Below are 12360 nucleotides of genomic sequence, written 5' to 3' on the forward strand. Positions count from 1 at the left end.
CTCCATTTATAATTCTCTCTCTCTCTCTCTCTCTCTCTCTCTCTCTCTCTCTCTCTCTCTCTCTCTCTCTATATATATATATATATATATATATATATATATATATATATATATGTATATATATATATATATATATATATATATATATACAGGCATATATGGATGTATAAATTCCCACTCAATTTGCTACAGTAACGTGCATGGATATAATGCACTCAGTATAGTCATGTATTTGTGTATTGTTAGGCTTGACTCAGTATTCGCTGCAGTAATTACATGATAACTATTTTTTTTGATTTTTCCTATGCTGTGCAATGGGGGTCACAGTGAACCGTCGTCTCTTTTTGCTAGTTAGGTGTTCAACGTTTCTGGCAATTTAATCGGGAAAAAAATCATTCACATGACTAATAAAACATAATCAAACATTTGTACATACTGCATCTTGGAACATAATTAGATATTCAGTTTACCATTGATTCATTGCTAGTTATTCAATCGAATAGCTTACAAATTGGTTAGCAACTATTGTTACTTTGTATGGTGTAGCAATCAATATGTTTTTAAGAGTGTAAAATTACCACAAGGTTGATTACTTCAGACTTGAAGTTGACACACGGAGAATACATGCCTCCTCATGGAGGTCAAAGCACAGAGACATTTGAATACTGAAAACAATAAAGTCAGATTATTACATATAAAATTAGTAATAAAAGCGTAGGCAATAGCTACATTTTATAATAAAAATGTTAATAATCTTTACTTATATAAACAAAAAGTATTTGTGTTTTTCATAAATGAATTACAAATGTACATTGTATATATGTTTCTTGATTAAGAGGCGCTTTCACCCACTTCTTTCTGTAATAAATATATTTTCCTTGATTATGTGTATTTTGATACACAAAGCAATCCCCGTGCGGACATATGTTGGAGTATCATTTGCATTCCAGTGACTTTGCTCTATTAAGTAAGCAAATGTTGGAACCAGTGCAAGTGAAACCTTAAAAAGCTGTGTAAAATCCTCAGTGAAGACATGGTCATATGGCGGTGTCCCAAAATACAGTTTGTTGCTTAGGATATGGAGGAGGGCTATATTTCTTGGCCCCATTGTTCTTCTTCCAGCTTGGCAGAATTGGCATGCTGTCCTGCTTGCAGAGTCCTTTTTCGTTTTTTTGACGTGCCTTGATTTCATTGCACAAGGATCTTTTTTTCTCAATCATTTCCAACATTGTGTGGTCCCCGTACAGCCACTGCATAGATGTCATCTGGAAAAAAAATGATGTATGGTTCAGCAGATGAAGAAACTTAGCTAGAGATATGAATATTTAGATAACAACATGAGCCATTTATGTTAATAATCTGATGCCACTTTTACATGATACATGTGCAGGGTCCTCTGAATTGCATCAGCTATGTTTGTTGTGCTTACTCTATTAGTAAATTCTTTGCACGGTATTAGAGGGTTTGATAAAAGGAAGATTAATGGTGCCCAAAGAGAAGTGTGAGTTTACATTGCAGGAGGCTGAATATCTGGGTCAATCAGCAGCACAAGGAAGGCCCCTGCATCCCCTGCTCCATAAAGGGGCCCCATTGCCTTAGGGACCCTATTACCTTCCAGGGGGTCCCATTGAGCCCCAGGCAATGGAATATCTTTGAAACGAGACTCATGGAGCCCACATCACATTCTGCAGGGGTGCCCCACCATTTTGCATTCACTATTCAAGGAACAAACGAAGCTTACTGTGAGAATGCTGTAACCTACTGAAATAACCTAATTCTAAGAACAAGGACCAATTGAGATTATCCTTGGAGAACCAGAATATTATGAAACGTTTGTGAATATGATTTCAGGTTAAAGTTCGATGTTAAGGGAGCTGATGATGAAGGCAGTAGTGTACGTCTTTAAGAATTAGCATGTCTTCTGCTACAGTTTCAAGGTACTTGACCATAGGAAAATTATGGCAATAGTTACCGATGTCAGGAACTTTTGGTTGAGTGCTGTGTTGTTGCAAGTAAGACAAGGAAATGAACAAGTACTTTGCATTTGCATTGACAGCATTATGCAAGAAGGAGTGTAATTAATCAATGATTGAGAGGTGTTTATTAGTATATTGATGGGGTGCTGACCATTTCAGGACTAATTTTTAGAGCTCAAAATTTGTTCATCCAAATTAATTGGACATGTATACCATATTTGCACCACACAGGTGTGCATAGTGCCGCATCATGCATTGTTAACTATTTCTACTAGTTCGAGGAGTTTACATTTTCAGCCTAATATGTTCTAGGACTGTGGAACATAATGCAAAGCCCAATTAATGTTAAAAGATTGAATGACAAGAGTGTGGCATCAGGTATTGCAACACTTATAGGAGATGCCATTTTAGAGAGTGAATTGTGAGGTTGTGTGGAGCAGGATGCAGAGCTAGGAATGGTTGTAAAATGCATTGTGAAGGGATGAAAAAGTAGTGTAGGCAAACTGAGTGAGCCGGACATGTATCAGAGAGTATCTTCAGAGTTACGTTAGGAAGAATGCCTTGATAAAATATCAGGTAGATTGGTAGTAGATAGTAAATTGCTTGCAAGAATAAATTATATAATGTATCATGGGTGCAGTTCAATGTGAGAAACGAATAGAAGAGCATGATCAGATATCTGTGCTGGTCTGCTACAGATAAAACTGGCAGGCATGTAACAAATGGTATTTCATGTGTAGCAAGCTGCATCAAATGGGGAAAATGGCTTGGGTGCCTTTGAATCCATAGATTAGAAATGTACAGTTTAGGACACACTACTGTAATTTTTAAAATATTATTATTTGTAATGAGCAATTATTTTTGCCAAATGTCCTTAAGCAAAATTTCTTAACAAGGTGATGGGGTCATTATTAGAGGGGAGCATCCAGACGATTGATCTCAGGTAATATCTGGGGCAATCCAGGCATCAGTTTAAAATGATAGTGTTCGACAGAACCATGTAGCTTTACAAAATCCTAAAGAAATGTGTTGCTTAACAGAATTAATAGGGTGATTAAATAGAGTGTGCAGCTAGCCATCAGTGGAAGGATAGATTACTAAAGAGAGAAGTTTATGCATTAATGTAACAGAACAACACTTCATTCTGCAGCAAGTGGATAATTTGTTCACCCTAACAGGGGTCCTTGCTGAAAAGGGTGCCTACCATGAAAGAGTAGGAGTGTGTGTAAGGTTATACCCAAGAGTAGTAGTGCAAGGAGAATAGAAGAAGGTCAAGAGAGATAGATATAAGGTGCAACATGGCAATAAACCAAGTGTGAAAAGTATGAGTTTCAGAAATGTATGGCTAAAACATCCAAGTAGAAAATAAACTGACATTAAACAATAACTAATAAATAATTTGGGGAAAATCTAAAATCACTTGTCTTTACTCAACTAATATCAAGCCTAACCTGTACTTCAGGCCATTCTTGGGATATGTTTTTTTCTGCTGGCTTAGCAGTCAAATCAGTATCTCACTCAGACCACAGCTTTGACAACTTTTTGATTCATTTTGACTGTAAACAGCAGAAACGTCTCCATGGCCAGACTCTTAGAAACATTTTAGTGAGATCTGCTCATTTCAACCAGCCACCACTGACCCAGTTACCCTGCTTCAATCTCTCTGCATCAACATTGCTAAATGTTTGACATTGTATCCCCTTCAGACATTGAAAAACACAAATGAGCCACTAATGATCCAAATAATAATATAGCAATTTGAGTCAAATGAAAAATAAGATAGTTAACTGGAGATTGCTGGAGAAAAACTCAAAGTGATTCTGACGGAGAAAATTGTCATAGCTCAAATGAGAAATACCACAATGTCATCCTCAGATCAAAGAAGGTGTATTTGGTGCATCAAGCCAATAATGCCACAAATGAAACCAACGAATTTTAAGATCTTTTGGCAAGTATCTGACCTAAAGCAATGAAGATAACCATCATATGTGATTAAGTTTGCAAATACCTTCTTACTTTCTTTGAGAATAAGATGTGGAAGATTCAATCTATTATCCCAGGGAAACCAGAACATTTCCAGTTCATCCATATTAAGATGCTTGTGTGCAAATCTTGCCTCTCAACTGCTCTGTCATGGGTCTTGAACATTTATCCACGATGGCGGGCAATTCAAAAGCCTTGAACCTCCCAGTTGAGCACAATCCAGAATCCACTATGAAAGAACAAATGTCTTGCCTAAGACAGATAACCAATGGGTCATCAACACCGCACTTCAGGTAGGCTTTGTTACCAGTGAATAAGAACAAGCAAGTTCAACCCCTCTGCTATAAAAAGTATTTCTTATCCTTTGGAATTTGGGAACAACTGAGCCATCTCAACCTTCTAAAAATGTATATAGGGTGAGGTCACTCATCAGCTAGAAAAATTCATGTAATCCATTAAGATTTTGCCTAACAGCCAATCATTCTTCAGATCAGAGCATGAACAGTGTAATTGCCAAAATCAGAGACAATTGCTTTTCTTGCTCGATAGGAGTAAAATAGAAATTCTGAACTTACCTGACCTATCTATGTCCTAAAAGATAGTATATCATATTATACTTAGTGAACCCCAGGGAAATTGAGAAGGGTATACTGAACAGTGCTCCAATGATGGAATCTTTTCCTCTCAGACTACAGTCAAGATGGGGTCATCCTTCTAATTTCAGAAAACAATTTTCCTAGGGGCATGGCTTGGATGCTGATGTCAATGGCCGCTCTCCTGTGAAGCTCTGAGGTGGTGCGGGAGGATTGAGATTTCACCTACAGATGGACTTTGTCGTCCCTGCTGAGATGCAGTCCACCGCAGCATGATGCTGCATACAGCATTTCTTTATCGATGACGTGTCTTTGTGGTAAGCGGGAAACCGTAATTTTTCTTTCATTGAGCTGACGCCTCTCCCTCAGGACTCGTGCCCGCCATTTTGTTTTACCGCAAGGATATTTTTTCCTCATTTGTAAGCGGTAAGGAGCTATTTTCAGGATGGGACATTAATATATTGATGTTATACATCGAGTGTACCTGACAAGCTGTTTTGCAGATAGTACATTTTATTCCACTGGAATTTTTTCTACTTAGTGCCTCCTCAGTGGCATTCTCACAAATTGCTCTCTACTATTTTTGTCCTATGACATTTTGATACACTGTTTCATTCAATTATACTTTTGAATTGTATTACTCCTACATTGAGTGCAGTCTTCTTGAAAAGGAGAGAAATAATATCTGCTCTGTAATATTGTATGTTCCTCCAAGTTTCCTTCTTTTAATAAACTGCATTTTATTTTCTGTGTTGTCTGTGTACGGGGAGAACATAGCCTGCTCATCATACTGTCAGCATCTCTTCTCCTTCATCTTCCTCTGTGGTTGACTTTAATCCTTCCAGTGTCCATGGCGGAATCAGAGCAAGGTGTGGTATCTCCTTCAACAAGCATGTCATCCTCAAATATTCCACTTCCTACTTCTAAACTTGCATCCAATCTGTCTGGTACTTTGGCGCTTTCATATGGGAAAAGTGTTAAAAAAGAACCGCCTTTACCAGCTACATCTCCTCCATCGATCTCTATGGAATTAATTCTTGAGGAAATGTGGGCACTCAGGCCATATATAGAAAAGACTAAAATACGTCTTCAACATTTGGATGATAAATGGTCAAATATGGAGAGTAGGGTCACTTAATTAGAGAGCCGAGTAGCTCTTTTCAATCTGCTGCCAGTCATGTCCAGTCCATGCGGACTCAAATCTTGCATCTTCGGAAACAGATTGAAAACCTTGAAAATCATAACAGACACAATATTTTGCATGTTTATGGTCTAGTAGAAGACTTGAACACTCTAATCCTCTCTCCTTTTTTCAATCCATTTTTTCGAAACCTTCCTAGTCTTCTTGAAATGCCAGCACTAAACATTCAATGAGCTCATTGATAAGGCCATGGTTCACGGACTGCATCTTCATCAAACAAGCCAAGAGGAGTTATTTTGTATTTTTTAAAGTACACAGATTTGTTAGACGTTCTACAGGCAGTTAAAGTGAAAGGTAAAATCTTATGGCAAGAATCTACTCTTTTCTTTTCTCAAGACTATGCTAAGGCAACGGCGCATAGAAGAAAGACATTTTTGGATATGAGACCAGCGCTGCGAAGCATCAATGCCAGATTTGGTCTTATACATCCCTGCCTTTTTAAAGTCACTTATAAAAATAAAACCATGACCTATGAAGATCCTTGTCCATTGCAACCTTTTATGGACAGTTGGAGACTGGAGGATATGGAAATTACTAGATCTACTGTTTGATTTATGTTATCAATTTTGGTTATTATTTTCAGTATATTTAGTGTTAATTGTCCTATGTATTGCTTGCTGTTAATATTGGTATAATATGTTTTTTCTTTTGTAAGGTGATGCCTTTTTTATAAGTCCTTCATGTGACCCCTTTTCCGTCTGGATGATGTACTTCCTTCCTTTCAATTCTACCCTGAGAGCTCCAGTTGGTGTGTCGTTTCCTTATGTGGTTTCACCACACTCAACTTTTGTGTATGTTGTTTGGTATGTCATTTTCTATATTTTCTATATGGGTTTTGTCCCTTTCTTCATTTTTTGTCTTAACGTTCTTCCTTCTCTTTTTTACGATTTCTTTTCTCAAAAATGTCTTAACAATTCAATATATATTGTTTTCATTCTTCTTTTTCCTCTTACCTCTTTATCCAGGTTTTCTACCACATTCTTTTTTCCTTCTTGTTTCTTACTTTCCTTTCCTTTTCTTTGATTCAATTTTCTCTTTCATATGCTATCTATTTTGATATATTATTACAATTTGATGGTTATATTTTATGATACTCATGCTGTTTTTATAAATTAATTGTTACTACTACTTTTAAAAAAAAAAATCGAATTTACTATTGTGTTGTAGATGGCTTTAGGATTTATTTCATGAAATGTTAAAGGTTTAGGCTCCCCTATAAAACGTCAAAGGGGTTTGTCCACTATTTCCAATTTAAGGAGTGATATTGCTTTGTTGCAGGAAATACATATATCAGACAAAGAAGTGACTAAACTTATAAGACAATGGGTTGGTCATATTTTTGCTTCTCCGGGTTCAGGGAGGCACAATGGGGTTGCTCTTTCATGTCATAAAAGTATTTATATACTTGTTCAGGATGTTGATTGTGAAGGTAGATGGGTTTCAGTTTCATTACTCATTGATAAAACGTCCCTTGATTATTGTTAATCTTTATATACCTACTAATTCAAAAAATCCTTTTAGCCATGGGTATTATCTAAATTGATCCCTTACGCTGATAATTATTTGATAGTTGGTGGTGATTGTAACATGGTTTTTGTTCCCATTATAGACAGATGCCCTAAAACTAGATTTATACCTACACACGTGCATTCTCAGTTTAAATCTACAATGCTCCAACAATATCTTGTTGATGCTTGGAGATTACGCAATTCAACGCTTCAAAGTATACTTTCTTTTCCCCTGTTTTTTTTTCCCAATCTTGGATAGATTATATGTTTATTTATAATGCTCTCGCTCAACATATTCTCAACTCTAATGAAGGGTCCATCCACTTTGGATTTGGATCTCCTTCCACCTAGACCTAGGGAACTAGACGATGGAGATTTAATAATTCTCTTCTTTTAGATCCGGAGTTCACACATGCCTTCAAACAATTTGCTAAGACAGTTTTTAGGGAAGATAAATCTCCTGACCTTTCTCCTTAGACTATTTGGGATACTTTTAAAGCTGCCTCTAGAGATTTCATTATTCATTTTATATCTCGGAAATGGAAATCTGCCTCGGACAATTTAAAATCACGCAGTTAACTTATTAAAAAACCAGAACACTCCTTTTATAATTCTATACCTAAACCCATTCTTGATGATCTAGTTTCTGCTAAATTTGAATGTAATAAACTTTCTACAGAAATTGCAAACTCTTATCTTCTCAAATCCAGTGCGAAGTATTACAAGTGTCAGAATAAAGCAGAAAAACTTCTTGCCAATTACCTTAAAATCAAAAAAGAACGTACTAAAATTGATTATCTTTTAACCTCTACCAATAGTACTATACATAAAAATTAATATATCATTTTGAAATTATTCAATTTTTTCAGACTCTTTAGTCCCTGGAATCTCATTCTGATTCCCAAGATCCTCGTCAATATTTATTGTCCATTCCTCCTCCCTCATAACATAGCATTGATTTTTCTATATTGGATATGGATATTGAAATTCAAGTTATTTCTAATATTTTTCCACATTTCTTATACCTAAATTACACTGACGTTGTCTTTATTTTATATCCTCCTATGTATCTAGGGGTTCTTTTCAAGAGGCTTAATTATGTATTCTTCCCAAAGATAACAAGGACCTTTCATTGTGTAAAAATTATCGCCCAATCTCTCTAATAAATTTGGACTAAAAGATTTTTGCGACAATACTAGCTCTTCGTTTGGATATTTTATGACCTCAAGTAATTGGGAGAGATCAATGTGGGTTCATTAGGCATCTCTCAGACACTACTAGACAATTTGTTTTATGTTCTTAGTACATCTAAATCATATATTCTCCTTTAGCAGCTGTGTCTTCAGATGGAGAAAAGGCATTTGATAAAATTAGTTGGTCTTTTATTTTTTTCTACTGTTTCCTGGTTCGGTTTTGGTTCTAAATGTATTAACTATGTTTCTTTGTTGTATTCTTCCCCCAAGTCCTCTTTTTAAGTTAATGGCCTTATGTCTCCATTGTTCTCCCTTAATGGAGATGTTCAACAAAGCTGTCCGCTTTCTCCCTTACTGTTTATCCATGCCTTAGAACACTTTTTAATAAAAAAATTGCTCAAATCCACAGATTAAAGGCTTTGTTTTCGGAGATAAACAGCTAAAACTCTCTGTTTATGCTGATGACAATTAACTTTTTATTCCTCATCCACAGACGCCTTTACCAGCTTTTCTATTGGAACTAGACAACTTTGCATCAGTTTCAGGCTATAATTCAATGCAAATAGGTGTGAAATTCTTCCCCTGAATAGATTATGTTTTCATTCAGATTTCATGCCTTGCTCTTTTCATTGGAATCCTGATAAGATTTAATATCTTGGGTTGTAGTTTACTGACTCCATTAAAAATGCTATACCTTTAAATTTGAAAGCATTGCACACAGTCTAACTTTCATTGACATCTCATTGGAATCCTTTATTTTTATCTTGGTAGGGCTGCCTAGATAATATATAAATGATAATAGTTCCTATAATATTATTTTAGCTTTCAAACATGCCTGTTGATAGTCCTCATTATCCATATATAAAGATATATTCCATTTTATCTAAATTCCAATGGAATAATAAACAACCTAGAATGTCTCTTCACAAACGTAAAAGCTAAAAAGACCTAAACATCTTTGGGGGGGGGGGTTAATTTTCAGAATCTCCATACCTATCATTTAGCCGGTTACCTTAAACAAACTTCTTTTTATTACAGAACAACAATCCTTTACTTTCTCGCTTATGAACTGATATTGGGAAATCCTTTTTCCACCCTTTCTCACTTATTAAGTGTTTATCTTTTACTTCTAGTCCTTTATCTCTATCTCTTCTGATTTTTAAGAATACATGTAAGGTACTTTATCCTATTTTTATCTCTTATAGAAAGCCTAAAGATAAAGTTTTGCAGTCGTGTATTTGGTACAATACTTCTATTAAAATACATCATAAATACATTTTTTGGAAAGATTGCTATACTAAAGGTATCAAGTGGATTCATCAGTTCTTTCCAAATGGTATTTTCTGTTGTTTTTTTGGGGGGGAGTTTTATGTAGCTCAAACTAGACCCGAAGGAATCAGAGCGGTCTACATGAGCACCAGTTGTGTTACAGACGGACATATTCATTTTGTTAGGCACAGAGAGATTACGTGATTTGCCCAGAATCACAGGATGTTGAGGGTCCCTGCCGAGACTCGAACCCAGTTCCCTAGCTTCGAGGTTGACTGCCCTAGCCGTTATGCCACATCCTCTCTCTTAGGTGTCCATTTTTGGTAGTCCAGTCACATTTCTCGTTCTCTGATTCATATGCAGCCAAATATTTGTCATTAATTTCTGTAGCTAAATCCTCTTATAACATATTTTCTGTTGATCATACACTTTCTTCCCCACCGCCTCATATACATAAACTGTTAAATGTATTGCCTTCTGCATTTCAACTATATAAACATTTGACAATCATTTCTGATACTAGGGATCAAACAAGGCAGAATGTTTTTGGGAAATTGATTTGAAAGCTAGATTTTCAATTTCAATTTGGAATAGAATTTGGACAAAAATAAGGAAATCTTCTTGGGCGGCTAATGCAACTCAAACTTAGTTTTTTATTTGAAATTGACTTTAGATCACTCCTGCTACATTACACAGAATAGATTCTACTGTCCCATTTAAGTGCTGGTCTTGTTCCACAGCCTCAGCAGATGTTAGACCTACCTTATTTAAATACCCTTTTATTTATGGTTTCTGGTTGAAAGTTTGGCACAGATAAATACTATTTTAGCATACATGTTCCATTTACTTTTATTAATATTTTCTTGGCAGTGTTTCTGAGGATTGGCCATCTCAATCCAAAGATTTTAATATAATAGATTTGCTTGCTTGCTGTTGCTTTTCAACAGATTACAAAATCTTGGAAATATGCATCTCGGGTATCTTTTCAAACATGGTGGTATGGAGTTTGTTATAATCACAGACTTGATAGAGCATATTTTACACAGTTGCAATTGCTATCAAAAGAGATCTCTTATGGCTACCCATAACTAATTTTTGTAATAATTCTGCTTGTAAATCAGATTTGCACAATCCTCAAATTGAAGAAGTACCTAAACCTCCCGGAATTTTTCTTTATTATCACTATTCGGTTTACATGTTTTATACCTTTAGGTTTTTTGTGGAATTTTCTGATATTGTTATATCGCTGTTATCTTTTCATGATGGTATATGATTATTACAATTTTTCTCTTTTTCCTTTTTGTCTCCTATATTTTATGCATTTTATATTTGTGGTTATATGCTCAATGAATGTTTTTGTATTTATTCTCACTATATTTGCATATTTATTTCAATAAAATTTTACTTACAAACTAAAATAAAAGAACCCCATTGCCCTTGAGATTTACCAGGGCTGTTCTTTATCCCCAACATGTTCATTATACTTTCCACTCAGGTACTCTTATCTTACAGTACTGGCTGTAATTCTGAATGTACACAGGGAACATTCAAGTTCAGCTCTGCCACATTCACCAATGGATGAATGAGATCATTGGTTGGTGAAATGGAACAAAAACTAACATCCTAATTATTAGCTACAGCCTATCTAACAGTTTCCAATTTGATCATAAACAACCCACTTGTCAGTTCAATGAATACAGAATTTCAGAGTATGATTAGATAAAGATCTTTGCTTTGCAAACCAGACCAGAATAAGTTTCAAAAATGCAAATATCTAGCTGATGATGCTTAGAATTATCTTTCTTTTTGTTCTTTTAAAACAGTAAACAGAATTCGCCAGAACACTGTCAGCACATGGCTCAGCAACAGTAACTTAATTAAAGAAGGAGCTCACAAGAAGGAGCTCACAAGAAGGACATTTTAAAACTGCAGTACAAAAATCAAGTGGCTAGAATTTTGTTTCAAGTTTTGGAGATAAATCACATCATACCAGACCTCAACAAACTTCCCTAGGTCCAGTAGCTCAGAGAAAAATGTTTATGATTTTGAATCAATCAATCAATCAAAAGATCTTTATCTGGCCAGGTTTGGCCATTAAAGAAAATCAGGCATAATACTATTGAAATCACATGACATTTGAATCCAAATAAATAACCGGACGTGGCCTCAATAAAAGTGAGACAATAATTTAAGTAACCCTAATACCACACTGAAGGAAACAGACTACACAACATGCCATTAAAGGGCTAATAAAAGAAGTTATCCTTATTAAATATGTGAAATATATAACTTCCCAAAAGAAATGGATCACCCTTGGTATAATAACAACTATAATCGTGTCAAGGAACACATGTATTAACCTAATGGCAGATCAGATGAAACCATTAGCAACTGGAAACATTACACACCACAGAGACCTAAGTCAGTGTATGCCTCAATATGTGCAGGTAGTAACAGTCACAGCTAGTTACAAGTAGCAAAGGCACATCAACGGGTGACCGTGGTAACACGCATCAATAGCTGCTGGCAGCAAATGTACATCAATAGCAGAAGAGAGTAAATGAGTAGCTATGGCTTCAGGTGGTAATATGCCCCTATGGCAACTGGCAAAAAAGCAGCAGTGGGCCATGGCTATCC

General features: G+C 35.6%; 1 protein-coding gene across 2 annotated transcripts in view; it reads right to left on the reverse strand.

Moving 5' to 3' along the window:
* Positions 1 to 810: 810 nt before the first annotated feature.
* NYAP2 (neuronal tyrosine-phosphorylated phosphoinositide-3-kinase adaptor 2) overlaps positions 811 to 12360 on the reverse strand; it is a 956845-nt gene continuing 945295 nt past the window's right edge. For both annotated transcript variants that reach the window (XM_085634389.1, XM_085634388.1), the window contains one exon: positions 811 to 1265. In XM_085634389.1, coding sequence (XP_085490515.1) covers positions 1038 to 1265 — 228 coding nt within the window. In that variant the 3' untranslated portion in view covers positions 811 to 1037. The remainder of the gene's footprint in view (positions 1266 to 12360) is intronic.

This window comes from Triturus cristatus, chromosome 11 (assembly GCF_964204655.1).
Source record: "Triturus cristatus chromosome 11, aTriCri1.1, whole genome shotgun sequence".
Lineage (NCBI taxonomy): Eukaryota > Metazoa > Chordata > Amphibia > Caudata > Salamandridae > Triturus > Triturus cristatus.